This window comes from Rhinatrema bivittatum, chromosome 5, assembly GCF_901001135.1.
Source record: "Rhinatrema bivittatum chromosome 5, aRhiBiv1.1, whole genome shotgun sequence".
NCBI lineage: Eukaryota > Metazoa > Chordata > Amphibia > Gymnophiona > Rhinatrematidae > Rhinatrema > Rhinatrema bivittatum.
The window spans coordinates 42477228-42497400 of record NC_042619.1 but is presented as its reverse complement, the minus strand read 5'-3'; the positions used below and the strand labels follow the sequence as shown (position 1 = coordinate 42497400).

Below are 20173 nucleotides of genomic sequence, written 5' to 3'. Positions count from 1 at the left end.
ACATTTTACTTTCAGAAATTAACACCTGTCCAAAGGCTGGTGTTAATTTCTGTTGGCCCCGGGGAAGTGTACAGAAAAGCAGAAAAAACTGCTTTTCTGTACACCCTCCGACTTAATATCATAGCAATATTAAGTCGGCGGCCCCAAAAGTAAAAAAAAAAAAAAGTAAAAAAATAGGTCCCGCGGGTAGGAAGACTGATACTCAATTATGCCGGCGTCCGTTTTCCAAACCCGTGGCTGTCTGCGGGTTTGAGAACAGACGCCGGCAAAATTGAGCGTCGGCTGTCAAACCCGCTGACAGCCGCCGCTCCTGTCAAAAAGGAGGCGCTAGGGATGCATTAGCGTCCCTAGCACCTCCTTTTACCGTGGGCCCTAATTTGCATAGGCCACCCTCCTGAATCGCACGCCCAGGAGAGGGGCCTGTGCGCGCGCCGGCTCTCCCACGCATTTTTCTGTATCGTCCTGTGTATCCTAAACAAACAAAAAAAAAAGGTATCAGAGCTGTACCCTGCCAGTGCCTGGATACAAATATCCCCAAGTATCCAGGTAATCCTTTCACCAAGCATAAAAAAAGGGAATGTTTTCAGCCCTAGCCAGTCTAAGAATGCCACTTGAACAGCTGGAGCATGTTTCTGAGTTGGATCTTTTAAATCCAAAAGGAGTTGCATGAAGATGTGAACTCTCACTGGAAACGTCCTCCCCCCTGGCCTGTCATGCAAGGCAGAAAACAGGAAAGCAGAAACAAAAGCCCCACCGTCCCCCAAACCACAGTTTGTTTTGCAAACCTATATCGTTTGTGAAACATGCAGCAGAATCATTTTAATTTTTCAGGGCTGCTGTCAAACGATGTTAAAACAAATTCATTTTCCGTGAAGAGCAGTAGGAGCACAAGAGACAGGACGCAAAATGTCAAAACGGTTTATAAGAACAGTGCTGTATTTTGAGTTTCCTTTACAAAAGTAGTGACATTTACAAAGAGGTTGGAATTACAACCTTTTGGTGCAAAGTACAAGGATATTTTGCATTTTATTCCATTGCTTTTCTTATCCTTTACATTCAAATGAAGTGCTTAGGCTAATAGCCAGAAAATTATGTATGGATCAAAATTCAGACGAGGTCTGTAAAACGAGTACATACCATGATTAATTATGGCTGCGGCGCGAGGGAACTGGCGAGAGCGCAGGACCCGGCTCCCATCCCACATTGGAAGTACAACCCTCTAAGCCACTCCAGTAAAGTGGCCTTCAGTAATTATCCACAGTACACAGACCAGTGGAAGGGCACATCAGAGCTCATGGAGCACACACAAAAAAAAAAAAAAGGCCATGTACGTGCGTAGACTCGCTTCTCCTCCCATACCTCCCCTCCACCCCCGGGGATGCACCGTCTCATCAGTCTCGCACTGCGTACGCGCGTGCGTTTCACGGTGGGGATCAGTGCGCGTCCCGTGTAAGGGCATGTGTGCTTTTACCCACATGGAGGCCAGACTATGTTCCCCAATGCGCAGGGTACAAATGTTTGCAGCCACGGGGAAACGTGTAAAAGGCAAAGCTCATTTCAATTGCATTTCTTCTTCAATTTAAAGATACCCAAAGGGGAGCCTAAGAAACCAAAATCAATCACGATATGTCCCAAAATGTCAGCATAAATATGATTTTTCGAGCATGCATGCCAAAGTGACCAACACGCAAACACAGCAAATTAGATATACATAGAAAGGATACACACACACACATTGAAGCACCATTAAAACATTTTCACCGATTAAATAACAGAGAAGGAGAACTACTAATCTGAACAACTTGAACTAGCTTTGTACATTCGTGGGCCGATGCAAAGATGTGCGCCCATCCCAGCGCACTGGTGCACGTGCGGTTGGACGCGTGCTTTGGCATCGCCCGATGCAATAAGGAGATTAGCGCGTCCAAAACACGCACCCAAACAAATGCATAGTCGAAAGCGCCCATCACATGTAAAGTCCATGTAGATGAGGTTATGAGCTATTACTCCCGATGCAGAGAATTGCTGGGTGCCCTACGCACACTTTTTAACGTGGCAAATTTAACTCAAGCCCCAGAGGTGGCGCAAAGTCAATGCATGATTCAAGGGCTCATGAGAAATGTAAAAAAATATGGTCCTCTGTGGTTCCTGCTACTTAGCATTGTTGAGACACTAAATGTATATTGGCATGTTTAAAAAAAAAAACAAAAAAACCCAATTCAGGACGCACAATTTAGATGCCCATAGCAAGGGACGCTTAGCCATGGGCGTCTTCAGCAACATCGGCTAGAAGAAGTGGGATAAAAATGGACACTCGTATCGAGCACCCATTGCATTTGTGGGCATCCGATGCATTTGAGCACTAGGGATGCAAAAATCCCCCCAGTGTGTCCTTTTTTTTTTTTTTATGCAGCCCCCTCATTTAAATACTGCATCGAGCGCCCGGGGGATGTGGCTGCGTGCGTGTTAGGAAAACGAGCGCTTCATACGAGGGCCTGTTTTTCGACGCACGTCTAATTGCATCGGCCCCTTGGACAGTAAAGTACAAACAAAGCAAACCCGAAGAAATTACAATGAACTGTGCAAGTCTGCAAGGCATCGTCCACTTCATGCTTCGAAAGTTAAGATGCTTTGGTGGCACCTGCCTAAGGGAGATTCCTGCCTGGAGCCACCAGATGTGAAGCGTGCCAGCCCGAAGGCAGTGTAAGACAGTGCCATGTTTTCAGCCTGCTGACCCACCCGGCAGCTGTACAGACTGGGAATAAAGAGCCACAGTTTGACCCCAGAGTTGTTTAATGGATACCAAATGATTTAGACCCGGTTGGAAAAGGTTCAGCGCCTGCTCCAACCTGTCCTGCATTTCCCATGCTCTCAAAAACAGAGTGAACCTGGGAAGAGCTTTTTGGTATTTTTTTTATTTTGGATTTTAGTTTTGTCCCCAGGCTAGCCTCGTTTATTTGCAAAGCCAGGCCTGGAGAAAACGTTCGCCTCCTGATGTCGAACAGAGAATAGTAGCAGATTAGACCAGGAGGAGTGGGCAAAATGTTCCCTGGGAGGTTGAGGACTGTATTTTCATGGACAGGGTCTACCAATGAGAACAGCGATACTAGCTACACCGACAGTTTCTTAACTTTATTGCATCCTGCTTTGATCTTGTGATATCTATTGCCTTTGCTTTTGATTCCAGTCTAGATTTCCATTTGGTTTTGCCCTAACATTTATTTTTTTGATCTGGCAGTTTCCTCCTGGAGCTCTGGCATCTTGAGCCTTAATCTGCAGCTACTCAGGGATTTTTTTTTCCCCTCTCTTTAATTTTCAATAGCAACTTAATTTAGTTCAGTCACTGCAGCGAGAGTCCGAGCCGTGTACAAAGACTCCTTCTAGAACCCTGTCAGCATGGGTCTGAAACTGACCACTAGGTGTCACCGTTGCACGATGCCGATGGCTTCCTTCCCCACCAGGGGCCGTGACCATTGCCTCCGCAGCATCTCCAAACACTGGCGTTCTAGTGAGCGGAAGATCTGAGCTGGACATTGACCCCTCTCCCCCCCCCTCCCAACTCCCTCCACATGTGCACCTTGAGACGTTGAAGCAGCACAATTTGGATTATGGCCATGCCTCCATTTTAAAATAAAAGTCCCTCCCTGCATCCGCTTTTCATGCTGTACTCGGACTTCGCAGGAATCAGTAGGATGCCTGCATGGGGGCTTTAAGAAGGATCAGAAGAGCCACCATGTGGTAGGTATCTCCTTGGAAATCAAATTAAAATCAGAACAAAAAGAGGGGGTGGGATCCTAATGATTTTGTTTTAACTGCAAACTAAACCCTTCCTACTTTCCATTTACTAATGTAGGCAAAATAGCGAGGTTTATAAATCCTAAAGGCACGGCTAGGAGAGTAAAAATAAATCAAGGAACTCTTAAGCATGCGACACCACTGAAGACAGCTAGACATCCTGAAGAATAGCACCATGAGAAGAGTAACGCCCCCCATCCCCCCCAACGCAGTTACTCGGAGATATGGGGGCTGTATCGTCACCGCCTGTCCTCTCTTTGATAAAAAGATGCCTGGGGTTATTCTCAGCACCCCGGGCCCTCACTACTCATCCTCCATTCCTGGCCAACAGAATATACCTTTTTTTTTCTCATGCATATTCATGGGTTCTCCAAGGGACTTCTCTGGACCTCATCTCTGAAGTCAGACACAGCAGGCAGCCCTTCCAACCTGAACCTTAAAATAGGACAGTGCAAGTGCTTGACAGCACATTCAGACAATGCCTTTGAAATAAAAGATTTCCTTCAAAAGGTTTGACAACTCATCAATAATTTAATTTATAAAAAAAAAAAAAAATACTGATGTGGGGGGGGATAGGTAAATGTGAGTTCATACCCAGGGCTGTGCCTCCCAAGAAGATGAGGCACAATATGGGGGGGGGGAATTGCGTTGTTATGGTTACCGCCTTTCTACGTAAGGTGCTAAAAACTGAGAAAGTTATTAGGGCCTAAATAGTGCAGACAAGAAACCTTCCACAATTAGATTGTCACTAGATGGATCACACAGTATGTCGTCACAATCCCAAGAAAAGCTTTGTTAAATGCTTCCTATGTATATCTGACTGGAATATTGGCAGAAAGGTAAACGTATGCTTTATTTGCACAAAAGTTCAAATAGCAAAGATTAGCATGGAAGCCCAGAAAGATCTTGTGTAAATTTTTACAACGGATTCTCCTTCCTTGGCTGTAGGTGGAAGGTATTTCATCTGGGTGTTCTTCTGCCTGAACGAGGATGTCTAGAAATGCCCCAAAACAGGTTAACTTTCATGTACGTTTTTGAGTCAGGTACGGCATTAAGAAAACAAAATGGAGTTTGCCTTTTTCTAGAGTAAGCAATTTGGACCCTGAAGCATTACTTTAGGAGGAGAGGGTACTGCTTTATCCATCCCTGCAGTCCATGTAGTTTCCCCTGATCCAGAAACAGATCTGTGCATACTTGAGAGGCGTGATGCGGACTGCCACGTTGAAATCTTGGGGAGAGCCATGTTGGTCCACCCACTGGTGCCCAGAAAATATTCCAATAATTTTGCGCTCCCATTTTTGACTCTGTCTCTTCCACATTCTAACGTACACCCCAGACCCACTGGCCCCTGGCTGTGCATCGCACTGTTGATACAGAAGGTCGTAGGTCTCATCCTTGACATCACAGAAGCGGTACACCAGATTCCCTGGTCTATCATTGTCATACCCAGAGAAGTGAATCCTCCCCCCAGGCAGCACCTTCCCAGATGGGCTCACCCCTATCTTCATAAACTTTCTTTTGTGGGGCTTCTTGAGTTCCAACAGAGCGTAGTCATAATCCATGCCAATGTCATTGCCATTTCCTTTAATCCATCCCTTGGGGACATGTGTCCGTTTAACCCGAATCCACTGGAACTTCATCTTCTCGGACAAGGATGGATTTGTTTGGTTTGTCCCCTTGTTTCCATCCTTCAGCTTGGGTTTCAGAAACCCCACTCTAAGCTTCTGTGCTCCTTTGACATAATTTTTCCCATCATGGATGCAGTGGGCTGCAGTAAGGACATGTTTCTCTGCCACAAGTGTCCCTGTGCATCCTGTAGACAGCTTCACTGATGTAGAAAAGGGGTAATTCAACAAAAAGTCCTTCCCGAAAATGCTAAATCTACTGTCATAGCCATAAATTTGCCTCTTTCTTCGAGATTTGCCCCGTGATCCGCTGTTTTGAGATCCATCCCCGCTGTTAATAACATAAATGCCTACATTTGTTTCTGTGCGACTCCCATTGGCGTACAGAGTTTCATAGGACATGTATTCTTTCAGCTCGTTGACAGTAGGCAATGGGAAGTGCTTATGACACACTGGTCCACAGGAGGAGATCACTTCCAAATTTGCTTTTGCATCAAAGTCAGGTTTAGCCAAGAGGACGGTAGACTGTGGCAGAACAACTGGAACTTTGTAAGTCGGCCATGTTGGTTTCCAGTGAGGGCCAGATGTTATAACACCCTTAATGCACAGGAGAAGAATTAATGTTGACACACCGGATGCTCTCATGATCAATATCATTCTGTAAAAAGAAAAAAAAAAAAAAGATTCCAGTTATGAAAGTAAAAATGATTTTGAAGTATATTTAGTGAGAACAATAGTATGAGAATCAAAACAAGGAATTATTTTTGAAAAGTAACCTATACATTTCTACTTTCAACTATCTTTATTGAAACTTTATTCCCATATTGTGTCTGCTATAAAGCAAAGAAATCCTAGTAGATGGAATTTTGGTGACAAAATATTACAACTTGCATAATAAAATATTGGAGCAAATCACATTCTAACAATAAGAAAATGCAATTTAATATTCACACGCATATCTAAGCAGCCTCCATAGAACATAATGAGCCTGATGTACAATCCCAAGAATTTTCCCCATAGTCACAAAATAAGATTAATTCCCGAGAGCATCTGACTCTCCAGTATCTCCCAACAGTAACCGAGATCTTGAAATATTATTAGATGCTGTGTGCAGGTACAGCCAATTTCATTTTCTAACACATCAAAAACGAGTTTCACTTATTTTTCAGTTGTAGTAGGATGTATATGTGCACACTTACACCTGCTGCTAACAGCTGCAGAAATAGGCATTTAGTCCTCAAATAGCTTCACTGAAAACATGACCAAACTAAGCAGAAAAATGGTAAAAGTCATAATAAGTCTTGCTATTATTTATATAAGCACCATCCAAACCTGGTCAAGGGAGGTGGCTAAGCAGGTACAGAGTTGAGTGGAGATTATTGATTTAATACAGAGCAAAGAGATGGCTGAGCTGGTACAGGGTCTAAGGCAGATGACTGAGCTGGTCCAGAGTGCAGAGGAGATGACTGAGATGGTGCAATTTTTCAGCAGATGGTTCCACTATGAAAGCGAGAAGGTTTTGATTGAAATGAAAAAGCCAGCTTTTAAAGGAATCAGTAAACAGGGAAGGTTTTCTGAGCTAGATGACAGTTGTGAAGTAAGGATTATCAGTTCAGAATAAGGAGTTGAAACCCCCCCTTTCTTACCCAGAGACCGTGGATACTCAAGTACCTTGAATGCTAAAATTAATATAAGGGTAATCTTCAAAGAAAGTAAGAAGCATAAATAATATCACTCTCATGCAATATGTTGTGATTGCAATGCACATTTTATTAAGCTGCATTTGATTTTTTGCTTACAAATTTAGGGGTCAATATTCAAAGGCATTTAGCCAGATAAACTCACAATTTATCCAGCCAACTCTTTGAATATTGGGGCATTTATTCAGCTAGATTTTAGCTGAATAACTCATTGGCTGGATAAACAAGAGGCATTCTGAGGGCATTCCAGGGTGGGATGAAGTTGTTTGGCTGACTTGGCCAATTTTCAAGTACATCCAGCCAAGTCAGCCGGAAAAATGTAGGCCTGCTTCAGAGAAGTCCTAAAAAGTTATCTGGCCACATGTGGGATCAGGCCTCTATAAAAGGTGGCAAGGTTTGGGTTTTTTTTTAGTTTGCTTCATGTTGGTGCACATAACCAGTTATATATTTCCAAAAGATATCTGGCTCACGTGACACCTTTAACGGCCGGATCCCCCAAGCCCAGATGTAATTGAAGACTTAGGGGTAGATTTTAAACAAAGGAGCGCGCAGGCGTATGCGTGCACACGTACGCCCGATTTTACAACATGCATCCGGGGTCAGCGTGCGCAAGGGGGTGCACGCCGAGCCCACTCCGAGCCACGCTGCCTTCCCTCGTTCCCTACCCCCTCCACCCCCCGTTCCCTTACCTCCCCGCCCTTTCCCCCCCCTACCTTTTTGGTCTTCTCTCTTTTGTCACAAAACTTACTTCAGCCCTAGGGCTGAAGTAAGTTGCCCGCGCCGGCCAACTGCCGGCGGGCGATCCCGGGCACAGCAGCAAATGGCCGCTGTGCCTGGAGCCTCTGACCCCGCCCCTGGATCGCCCCGCCCCTTCCCACCCCTTTAGTAAAGCCCCGGGACTTTTCGCGCGTCGCCGGGCCTTTTGAAAATAGGCCCAGCACGTGCAAGCCCATTTACGCGCGTAACCTTTTTAAAATCTGGTCCTTACTGTCTAAGTCCCCTCCCGCCCGTTCTACTGCCAAACAGAAAAAAAAACTAAAGCAGTATTTTATTTATTTAAAACATTTATAGGCCTCATTCTCCTATGACCTAGGCAGCTTACAGAAACCATCATAAAGTACAGCTATTTAATAATATTTATATAAACGCTTTACTGATTTAAAAACTTGCCCAAAGCAGTTTACAATATTAATTACATATAATACAACAGCTTAAAAATAAACCAATACCAAAATGACAATAACTAATTACAAACCCAAAATAAAAAGAATCAAATATAAGACCCACACCTTCAACTCACTCTGCTCTGCACTCAGGTCAGTCGGTATCAATAACACATCATGAAATACGAGAAAAGGACATTAACCACGCTTCTAGTTTTTTTTTGTAAACTGTTTCAAATTGACCTCATCTCTCAAATCTAGGGGAAGCCTCATGCCCTGAAGCTGGAATACTTCCACTAAATGAGCTTCTCTGCAGTCTTGTAGGATGACAAGACTGATAAATCCTGGACAGTATTGTATCATTTAGAAAACTATGTACCGAACCATTATGGCACTTGTGTAAATTAATATATTTCAGCATCCTTATTTTATGTGCCCTATTGTAAACCGTTGTGACGGATCCTTCTTAACGACGGTATAGAAAAGATTTAAATAAATAAATGACAGCAGTTAGCAGATGGCAGTTGCATAAAGCACTTCCCTGTAGATCGTGGGGTCCTGCCTGCCTCATAACCCATAAATAGGCATTACGTCCACCTTTCTTATTATTCTTTACCTTCTAGTAGCAGCCAAGTACAGATTTAGGAAAGAATCACTTTACTCCCTTTTACCTACCAGAAAGCCTGTTTAAATAAATGAGCTTTCAGTTGTTTCCCCGAGTGTTTTCTCGGCAGAAGTGGCAGTTGATTCCAAATTCGTGGCCCAGCCACAGGCAGTAGTTTATTGAGAATTTCTGGGAGTCAAACTGGTTTGAAAGTTGGATGTCTAATAAACATTGGGTTTTTCAGATCTTAAATTCCACTTTGGCTGATAAACTTTAAAAAAAAAAGAGTGCTAATACACAGCGGGGCATGGTCATTCATGGTGTTGCGAATTATGCGTAAGATTTTATAATGAGCTCGCACCTCAAGGCCAGACCTCCCCCTTCCCTGATTTTTGCACTAAACAGACGATGCACTCCTTCATCCTCCCCCACCCACCCGCAGTCTCAGACATTTCCCAGCAGCCCCTCTGGATCCTCAAACCTTCCTACCCACTTCAGGTGCTTCCAGCGAAGCTGTCAGGACAATGTTGGAAATGCCATGCGAGGGTAAGCGTCTACCGCTCCCGGCTGGAGTTCAAAGATCCAAGGGAGGGGGTCGAGGGATCTAGAATTATGGGATGGAGACTGCAGGTGGGAGGGGAGAAGGAGTGGATCACCTGTTTAGTGCAAAAGTTGGGGATGGAAAGCAGGATCTGGCTTTGCGGTACTAGCCCCTACTGTTTTGTTTTTCTTTGAGGGGATTGGGTACTATGGCCTCAATTATTTGTAAAGGCTTTCTGGGGTGAGGGGCTGGCGTATCAAATCTAACAGCCCCAAGGTTTTCTTTTTTTGTTTAATTTTGCTGTCACTTAACCACACATCTTTTGAATATATCCAGTTAAGGGGCAAGTTATTCATCCACATCCGGCCGGATAGCTTTAAAAATTTAAACAGGTTGCTTTCAAACAGCCAGTCGGGATTTATTTTTTTAAGCTAGCTGGATAACTTTAGGTGAGTGCATTTAGCGGGATATTTATCCTGCTGAATATCCAGGACAAGTTACCCAGCTGGCTTACTGAATATTGGTTTCCTAATATTTGTCAGCGATGCATGACTGTTGGAATCTCCATTTATCCATGGAAAATACACCGGTACAGTACTGTCAAGGGCGGCCACGCTTCACAAAGGCTTATTCATGAGTGGGAAGGAGTAGCCCTGTGGTTTAACATTGACCCATGAGTCGGGAACGGTTTACCAACTGGTTCTACTTATTCAAGCACAGGCTGACCAGTTCTGGTTTTATCTCGCTAAACACACCTCCTCGTCATCCTGCTTCTCTCAGGACCCACTGTATGCGATCCAGTAAAACCTGGACCGGATCAGTCTTTCCTGAAAAAAACAACAAAAACACGGAGTCAGTTGCCCTACTGGAAAATTTACCACACAGCGTCGGAGGAGAAACTCCAACTCGCATGTCAAGATTTCCCCTTACCAACTAACTGCAAAAAAAAGTATCCCTGTACAAAAAGTACACCTAGACTTTTAAGCTCGTATCAAAGCCGACCGGCCTAATTGCATGAACTGTGTTTCAGTATTGGGATGTTATGGGGCTAAAAGTACCCGTGTTAATCCTAAACACAATTTGGAGCCACGACGGGAACTGGCTGCATTAGTAGCATGGCTACGACACGTGGACTTTTTCAGAAATTAAAGATACGCTCATCGTATCCAAGCACGTCCCCCAGAACGCCTCCTTTCTGTGTGGCTAAAAGTACCTCATGCGCACTTACTCAGGAGGGTGAAAATCCACTCACCCACATAAGGCTGACTTAGCTGGGGAAACTCTCTTTTTACCTACACAAAAGGTGCCCCCAAGTCTTTGAGAAATGTAACCCATATGACCCTGGCCAAGCCACTTTTGCTCTCTGCGTCCCAGTTTACCCATTTGATTTTTCTCCTCTTCAGTGGCTTCCATGAAATCCAGGTGACAAGAGTTCAAAATTGTCACGCCAGAGGTGGCAAGTGACTGAACCTTTTAGACCAGAGAGCGCAGTGGGACCTGATTACTCTTCTTGTTGTGCATCTACAGTGAATGGACTACCAGCAGAGAACAGTAGGCAAGTCGTTTTGTGACCTCCATCAGGAGTGCACACAAGGGCACTCATTATGGCCGGCGGCAATGGTATTTTTATGAAAGGTGAGCAATGCACTGAAATTATCCTCATTTCACTGAACACAACTGAGAGGGAAAGTAACCAGGTGTGTATTTTTTCCACTGTAATTTCTGTTGGATATTATTTATTAATCATGGTAAAAAAAAAAAGTCAAATGCCATGAAATAAGGCAGAAATCTTAAAAAGACAGGAATATATTTGATGATAAATTGATTACAATTATATCCAAAATGCACACGCTACACTTTTTCAAGAAGCCTTCTGAAATAGAAACTTTAATTTTTTTTCATTTTAAATAAGGATCCCAGCATTAGGAAAGTCACCTGAAATTAAGGAGTTTGTTAAGAGAACCAGGAATTGCAGAGATGATACCTTTTAAACAGGCTAGCAATGTGTAAAGATTAGATTTGGTAGCCTACTGAAGAGTTTCATCCCCACACAGCTACTTTAAAAAACTATCATTTGCTTAAAGAAATCCAATGTACAGGCTAACCTGGTACTCCCTATCTACCTTCCAAACATCTTAAATTCAACCCCTTCATTTTTTTTTTTTTTATTCATTGGGGGATGCGTCACAAGATTTGTATTTCACCCACAGGACGCCCCCCCCCCCCCCCCACTCTGAATGTCCACACAAAAGAACAAATTGCCTTCATTTCACGAGGGCTTTGCTGTTGGAAACAACCCCTTTGGGGAGAGAAGCTATAGGAAAAAGTGACCTATGCCCAGAAACTCATGTGCATGGTGTGTGTGTGAGTTTGTGTGTGTCCAGAAATAGTAGCAGTGATTAATCAATGTCCTTAATGAAGACAGGGCTGGAGGCTGTACCTTCGTGAGGCTGATACACTGACGGTGGCGGCAACACAAACCCTATGAAGAGAGGTTTAAGACACTCAAAAACGTACCTCACTGGAGGAGAGAAGGGAAGGCAGGTGAGGGGAAGAGAGGGGAGAGGTTTCAATAAAATATGGAAAGATGATATTTTCCATAGGTAAAGGAATTCAGAAGAACAGGGGGGGGGGGGGGTTCATGATCTGAAGTCGTAGGAAGGAAGGTTCACAACAGCCAACCATGAGAAAATACTTCACTACTGCCTGGAATAGCCTACCAGAAGAGGCAGGGATGACCAAAACTGTGACAGAATTTAAACCTGCCTGAGATAGGTGAGGGCAGGTGGGGGTAATAGGTAGAAGGACTGAGGAAGGGGGCTGAGCATGTATGTGCTCAGTTACATGGACATTTAGAGGGTCCATGAGGGCTGAGTGTGGCGGTACAGTTGCATCAGGCTTCCAGGAAGGCTGGACAAACCTGCACAGAGAAGCCATGCTTCTAACTCCAATAGAAATGGTGGAGAGCTACACCAGAGTGGAATTTAAACATGCTTGGGACGGCAGTAGCAGGAACGAGATGTTATATATAAAAAAAAAAAACATGAGCGTGAGGGGGATCTGCCCTATGGTGAGGAGAGGGGCATCTCTGAAAACCTGGCTGTATGCTCAAGACTTTTTGGGGTAAAAAAGAAAGCTTGCAAAAGGAAGTATTTTTCCTATACACTCTGCTATCGGTGCAGGTAGTCAAATAAGAATGAAAGAACCATAGATAAAAGGGTTTAAGGTCCTACTCCCCCTGAAAAAAATTATCTGTATTTATTTTTGATTGAGATGGGAGGGGTCGCCATTGCTACCCAGCTCTCAGCATTTCCCTCCTTCCCTGCTCGCTCGCTTTCTAGCTGTTAACATGGATCCAGCCAGTAGAGGGCGGCATTCAATGGCAAAAGCAGCACAATGATTTCGGTAGTCTCCAGAGCACCGCTGGATGTCTGTTCCCTGCCAGCTTGCTCCGGAAAGTGAATCACCACCTCTGACTGCTGTGACCCCCTGCTCAAGTGGGCTCTGCTCCAGATCATATCTTTTGCAAAAGCAAACTACAGATTTTTCTTGCTAATGATATCTCAGTGATCACAGGCCACTCGCTGTCAGCGGGTGCGAAGGCCACTTTGCTCTAGCTACTGTGCGAAGCTACTTACTGCGATCCTCTTCGACTGGAGAGAGCTCAACTGAAGTCATTAATTTGAAGAGACGCTTACACCTCACCCTTGGTAACAAAAAGCTGCTAAAGCGATAGGCATGTCTGAAGTTTTGCAGAGTAGTGCAATTAGCTTTTCAGAAGTCTGCAGGTTCAGATTTCCAGCCATCAGCATTGGGTTGCCTTTTGCCAGAAATATGCAAGGGTTGCCGACTGGCTGCAGACCTAGTTTTTAACCCCACTGCATGGATGCATGGACTTGTTTCAGCTTTTCTTAGGGAAATGCATGAAATGAAGGCAAAACCAGGCAGTGGATCTCATGGGTAACCCTAAAAAACACTGATGTACATGGATTGGACATCTGATAATAACATACATACCAAAGGAGCTGACAAAGCGCAAGGTTACGCCTGCACTGTCGCTCCCGAGCTTCAGGCTCGTGCCCGGTCAGCCTCCTTAGCTCGGACATTGCATTTTTTGCAGCCATGCACATGTGCTCTCGCGCAGCTCTCGCTCGTCGCCTGTAGGGCTTGGAGCCAAAGGGCCGGGCGAACAATTTTCAAAGCAGTCTAGCCGCGTCGCAGATGGCGCGCCATTTTTGAAAACCGTCTGCCTCGAGGCGGGTAAAGGTGCGCGGGTTGTTTCACCGCTCGGGAGTTTCCAGCCGCACTTAGGGGAAGCGTTCCCAGCGGAGGTCCGAAACCTGTTTAAACGCAGGCGCGCTGTTTTCGGGCCACCATCTGCCTGTGGTTAAAGGAGGGGCGGAGGCCGTGGGAGCTCTGTGCCTGTGGCCCTTGCAGGCAGTTTCCACAGGGAAACTCATACCTGGACATTGCCACAAATCTCTTTCAAATCCTCCAAGTCATCCTCCCTTTTCTTTCACTTAGATAAAATCATCTTAATATATGTAATACAGAACCAATTAAATATATGTATTTTTCTTTACAGAGAAATAATTCACACTCCCCACTGGCTCACTAAACAGTAGCATTGTTTAAAAAAAAAAAAAAAGCCCCCTGGTGAAATGTTAAAAATCACTGTATAGTCTCCCCCCCCCCCCCCCCCCCTTTTTTTTGGGATGAATCATCCTAGGAAAGGCTCTCAGGAAATCATGTAGTGCACAAACCCATGGAAACTCCCCAGTCCTGTAGCCAGTGCAGGCACAGAGCCAAGGTGAATGTCAAAAACAGCTAGGCCCAGTTGTACTAAGCAGTCCTTCCACGGGAGACAGAATGAGCGAAAACCCTCAGCACGTCCGGCTACAGCACCTCTCCCCTCCCTCACCCAAAGGCCTGCTTCCCCTACTGGTAGCATTGCTTTGCAAGGAAAGCGGTGATAAGCACAAAGTAAGCCTCAGTTCTCTGCTGTGGTGGTTCTGCCAAGCTTTGTCATCATCAAGGCTAAGAGAAAGAAGATACCGACCTTCCTGTACTGCCACGGCCTCCCCTCGCCTTCCCTATGCCAAATGCTGATCCTTCCTTAGTAAAATACAGTGACCCCCCCGGGCAGGATTCCATCCAAACCCCTTCCGAATCAGGAGGTTCAGATAATCAGCTCAAACCGGTGCTGGCAAGGGCATGGAGGGAGAAGATGAAGTGTGCCAGTCAGGAGGTGCTTATTGGCACACGTTGTGTTGCTGTGCTTTTATTATGAGCCAGTGCAGGCGGACAAGCTGGTTCAGATAAATCCTGAACCCTGGCAGGGGCGGCACAATGCGAAGGGAGGGAGCGAAGCTGCCGTCTGCCGACAGCAACAAGGCCAGGACCCGTCCCTTTACACAGGAGGCGAGGGGCGGCAGCGGGTGCAAGGCGGGGTGGAGGCATACAGAGGGCTGGGGAAATTATTTGCTGCCCTGCTCCTCCAAACGACGCGGACCTGAGCCCCTGGACGTTTGGCTCACATCAGTGTAGTCACCTAGCTCCACTGTGAACATTCACCTACTTACATACAAGCTAAGGCCAAGATTTGCTCTACCTTTTGATTGCTTCGAACGGCTAGAGGCTGCAAATATTCCTGGTTCTAGTTTTGGAAAGATAAACATGATATTCCCTTTTAATTTCATAAAATTTGTGTCAAATATTTGAAGCTCCGACCTTGGATTCCCAGCAGGTCACAGGAGGCTGCCGGGGCCCTCCCTAGTCTCCAGGACCGGTGCCAACAGACACATTTGTTAGGCAAACAAATCTCTTTTAGCAGCCTGTGACTGCTTTTCCAGACCCTGCACATGACTTCAGTTTGGTGCAAGCAAGTTCTGTTATAACAAAGCCCACTTTTATTTACAGGGCCGGTTGTCACCGTGCAAGAACGGCCTAAATAATGGCATCCTCCTGCCTTTCCATGTAAACCCGCCTTCGTCGCCATCTTTTCAAAAACTACAAACCAGTTTTAGTAACTTACATATACTGCATACTTACAGAGGGGGATTTTCATATTACGAACAATGCATCTCCCCGGATTTGTCCTCCACGCACAAGTTCGGTTTGCACTCTACCTAGAACAGCCCGCTTCTAAATTACCCAATGCTGTGTTTCTGGCATCTGGAGCTCCTCGTGAGTAAGAATGGACTCCCTGTTCTCCCACTTGTAATAGCGGACAGGTGTCCATTTATTTCAGACCCTGGTGCAGGCCAGCGCACAGCTTGGCCTAAAAAAAACAAAACAAAAACCAGAGGGTCTTGTGGGATACCGAGAAAAGGAAACCCGTGCCTGCTTCTGTCTCGCCCAAAGCGCATCTCTCCAGCTCTCTTCCTTACAGCAGGAAGGAAATTCAAAGTTTGCTGTGGGGGGTGAGTAGGTGCTTCTAGCTGTTGCGTAAACTTACCATACGAGGTGTTTGAAGGTTTAGATGTGCTGGAACCTGAAGTGCGAAATCCAGGCAAGGGGTTCTTACGAGTGAAGGGGTAGGAGAGAGAGAAGGATTAACTTTGCAAAATAAGAATAAGTGAAAGCACCACCACCGCTGCACCCCCCCAGAGGAACAGAAGAGAGCAGAGGAGAACTACAGACACAAAGACCAAGGGCCTCATTCACAAAGAATTTTCGCTCACTCTGTGCCTTCGGGGGGAAAAATAAAAGCATTTTTAGTGAATGGAGGCCCAGGTGTTTGCTCCGGACACGGCGGTCTTGCTGTGCGGAAGCTCGGCAACTGCACATTTCCTTCCTCCCACCCACAGGGTACAGGTGTATCTGTCCATGTGACAGCAAAAAACAAAAGAAAATTTAGCGAGATCACCTTCAGCTAACCCCTCTGAGGGTTCTGGGCAGGGCCATAAGTCATGTGATCCCCACGTCCAGGTACATTAACGTGAAAAATATATCTAAAGCGATGCAAATATGTGATTTTAGGGAGGGGAGGCACACAGTCCACTTTCCATTTTGCTTTTCTCACCGGCACCGTTTTATTACCTTCAACCAGCAACACTTATAAATTTCCCCCAAAATAATTCAGTTTGCACTATCTTTAAGATTTCTTTATAGTTTTTATGAACTTTATTTAATGCCCAAGGACATTTTGATCTTAAAAGTGATTCTTCCAGACTTTCCAGGAATCGGGGTGCTGTTCTGCCGAGCCCTATCAGAGTTCGATGCTGAGCACGCGCTTGCACTTGTAAAGGGATGGCACAGCTGAAGAGTGGCCTCGTAGAAGGAGACTGCCCACAACAAGGCGAGGTCCTATTCTTAAAAAGTGCTCACCGTTCATTCAGAACGCTGAAACAGAGAAATTATGATATATTAGGGCATAAAGAAAAGGCGACCTAGGGATGTGACCAAAAGTGACATGAAAGAAGTCCTAACGCCAGGCAAATTGATATTTTGAGCATCCCAGCAACAATTCCTGCATAGACTTTGCTAAAGGAAAAAATGTTTTTGGGAGTGGGTGGGGGATTGGGGGAGAGCAAGATATTCCCGGGAATAGGGGAGAGCAGCAATTTTTAATCAACCCCCGTCATGCAAAAATGGGATTTTGAAAGAAGGTAATAGAAGTGAAAGTGTGATCATTTTGCAAAGGGCAACCTCAATCTTCCTCCTCCTCCACAACGGCCATGCCCCTGCCGCCCACCCCCTCACCCATCCCTAGTACATGCAGAAGCACTCAAAGTGACTGCTAACCAGGGCTGGAAAGGGCGTGGCGGTAGGCTCAGAGTCAGGAACCACTCCCCAAAAAATATCCCCTAGTAAACGTCAATCCCACAAACAACAGGTACGCATCTTCCCCATGCCTTGTTCAGCTAAACTCTGCCCAGCCAGGGCACCAATGCCTGAGTTTTACCGAGAAGGTACGCAGTGCCACCATGCAGCGTTTGGGCGTTGAACGGCGATGGATGGCCCCAATTAAATGGCGCAGAGCGTCCCAACTCTCTCCCATCTCCAGAGAGACATCCTTCAGCCCACTCAGTGCGGAAACCACCCACACAGCTCCCCGGTTTCACAGTCTCTGTTCCCTGCAGGCCCTCCAGTGCCCAAAGCTCTTCGTTTATCAGTGCCTATTACAACAACAACAAAAATGAGAGAACATCAGCGTAAAAAAAAAAAAAAAAAGCCTCTTCATTTGCCAATTTCAACTGTCAAATGTCCAAAACACTCGGATGTGCTGCTTAATATCTTCGCTGATGGGGTTTACACATATGCGACGTTTACTACCATGCTTCATCATTAGAAATCTGGTAAGGAGCCATCTCGTCTGCCCCGGTTACTTCCTGCTCCACAGTGCCACAGACTCCACTGCATCTCTGGCTTTCTGTCACCCCCCCCCCCCCCCCCTCCCCTCTCTGCAATTAAGGATCCTCTCTACTTTGCCCTGTGCTTTCTTGAATTATTTGCTTTTGCTTCTCTCACCTCCACTGGGAGGTTGTTTCAGGCACCCACTTTACCCTTTCCTGTGAAGGAATTGTTTTTGATGTAACACTTGAGTGGAGCCTTGGAGCACGACCAGCACTCCCAGAACTGCACTCCCAGAACTTCTTTCCTCCGAAAAAGCTTTGCTTTCACCACCCAGGGGTCAAAATAATGGTTTGGATTTTTTTTTTTTTTTTTTTAGATTTCCAATTAAATCGTGGACTGACGTCTACATAGGTGGCACAAAATGAATGTTATCCAGAACATATACCGAATATAAAGAGGCCACCCAATAGCGCTCACCGTGTTATGTGATGGCCGTGGTGAATCAGATGTTAACCTGCAGCTGGAGGGCTAAAATCAGGACATTTCCAAAACAGTTTAACCCTTCCCTTTTATTTTCCATTAAGTACCCCCAAAAAAACTGAAGTGTCCGGAAAAACAAAAATCAGGACAGTTGGCAAACCTATACTGTCAGGGTTTGGTGCTGAGGGCAAGACGTCATGGGCAGGGGGGTCCTACTGGGGTGCGCGATGTACAGGGAATACAGGGAGTGGGAGCTTGCACCAGTCACAAGTTCTGTGGGAGCAAACCGGAAAATTTCTGTGTGTTTGAGGGTTACAAAATTAGGGTGAAAATCACTACAAGCTGAATAATAGTTTTTGTAAAAAAAAAAACCTGTTTGATTTTATTTAATTCAAAGCTAAACTGAAAATGAAGGGCCCGCTTAATGTCCCACGATTGTCACCCAAGGAGAATGCTCTTCTGGGTTGCATTCCGCAGAATGACACTCCCAGTCCCTCACACAGCGTTTAACATTATACTGTACTCCCCACATACACAATTTAACTTTCTATTGCAGAATATTTTTAAAAAACTAGCAAAACATATCTAAAATGAAAATGACAGCATAGGGTAAAAAAAAGAAAAAAAAATCTTAAATTGTGCTGTGACTATAGTATAAGTTGTTTAGCCGGGCACTGACTATGGTAAACTAGCATTAGTTAAACTCGCAAATACAAAACGTGTCTCCAGCTGTAGGCGTGAAGGTGGCCGGAGTATGCAAGAAACCATTCAAATACTGTTAAAAAAAAAAAAAAAGAAGAAGAAGAAGAAGAAACACCACAAACCCTAAACTTATTTTAACTCAAGGTCTCTTTGAAAGGGCACCAGAAAGCATTGCCAAGTTATGGAACAAGAAGATTTTGTGCAGCATGGCCACCTATTCCCTCTCGCTTCCGTGGTGTCTCTCTCTCTCATTCTTTGGTGTCCCTCTGCTCTGCTTTCGCAAATCTCTTCCCTCATAAGCTGTGTAGTGAGGGGCTCCAAGCTTCTGAGCAGCCGGCCCCCGCCTAAACGACAGTTTCCAGCATCAGCCACCCCCAGGGCTGCCTCTGCCGGATCCAAAGCGCTCAGCCTTCTCTCCCTATCAAGTCAAAGCCTTATTTAACTTCAGAGAGTACAAGGTCTCCGGCAACCTCAGGGAGCAATGCAGGTGACTTAAGCGTCCGCCCCTCAGATTACGGCTGTGCTGCTCCCGCTGCTCTTTTGTCCTCTGGGCCACTCACTAGCACATTATCAGCGCATCTCTTCTATAAATAGCGCGACAAACGCCGTGAGACTCCTGTGCACATCCTCTCTAACCAGTGCCCGCCGACAGTGGGACTTACCAAGCCTCATTCAGGGGGGGGGGGGGGACTTTGCAACTCTCTCTCCACTTTTTTTCCTCCGAGTCTTTAAAACGAAAAAAAATAAATAAAATTAAATCGCAAAGCCTTCACGCAGACTGGGGCAGGTGAAAGGGCTGCCGCCGCCGATCGAGCAGCATAACTATCCCGGCGCAGAGCTCAGCAGGACCCTGCCGGGCAGTCTCCGGGCATCAGAGGCGCGAGCTCCGTGCAGGCATGGGCGTGGGGTCATCCGTGCACAGGCACCAGCAACCTAAACACAACGTGCGCCCCCTGCTCCACCAATGAGAGAGGCCGGGGGCGGGCTAGGGCCGGGCTGCAGAAAAGGAGGCTCTTTGAACTGCCACCGAGCAGGGGGGGGGAGGACAGGAGACGGGGGAGGGGTGCGCGCGCTCTTTTTTTTTTTTTTTTTTTTTTTTTTTTTTACCGCTTTCCGACAGCCACCGCTGCAGAGACTGAAAGCTGCAAACTTGCTTTATTCTCCTGCGTCGTGACCCTGCTTTCTGGGCACGGGAAGGAGGGAGGGGGGAGAGAAGGTGTCGCTGGAAACACCTGGGGAAATCTCTGCGCCCCAGCACCCTCTGC

The 20173-nt window shown here is 45.8% G+C and overlaps 1 protein-coding gene across 8 annotated transcripts; it reads right to left on the bottom strand.

Annotated features, from left to right (window-relative positions):
- Positions 1 to 914: 914 nt before the first annotated feature.
- PRSS23 (serine protease 23) lies at positions 915 to 19837 on the bottom strand. Of its 8 annotated transcripts, none has more exons than XM_029602269.1 (3): positions 19571 to 19837; positions 10184 to 10255; positions 915 to 6078 (listed from the first exon to the last, which is right to left on the bottom strand). In XM_029602269.1, the coding sequence occupies exons 2-3, from the start codon at positions 10192 to 10194 to the stop codon at positions 4932 to 4934; spliced, it is 1158 nt and encodes a 385-aa protein (XP_029458129.1). In that variant the 5' UTR covers positions 10195 to 10255; positions 19571 to 19837; the 3' UTR covers positions 915 to 4931. The 8 variants fall into 8 exon arrangements, with proteins under 8 accessions (XP_029458129.1, XP_029458130.1, XP_029458128.1 ...); XM_029602270.1 differs by lacking the exon at positions 19571 to 19837 and adding an exon at positions 17335 to 17542; XM_029602268.1 differs by lacking the exon at positions 19571 to 19837 and adding an exon at positions 15886 to 16067.
- Between the last annotated feature and the right edge of the window lie 336 nt (positions 19838 to 20173).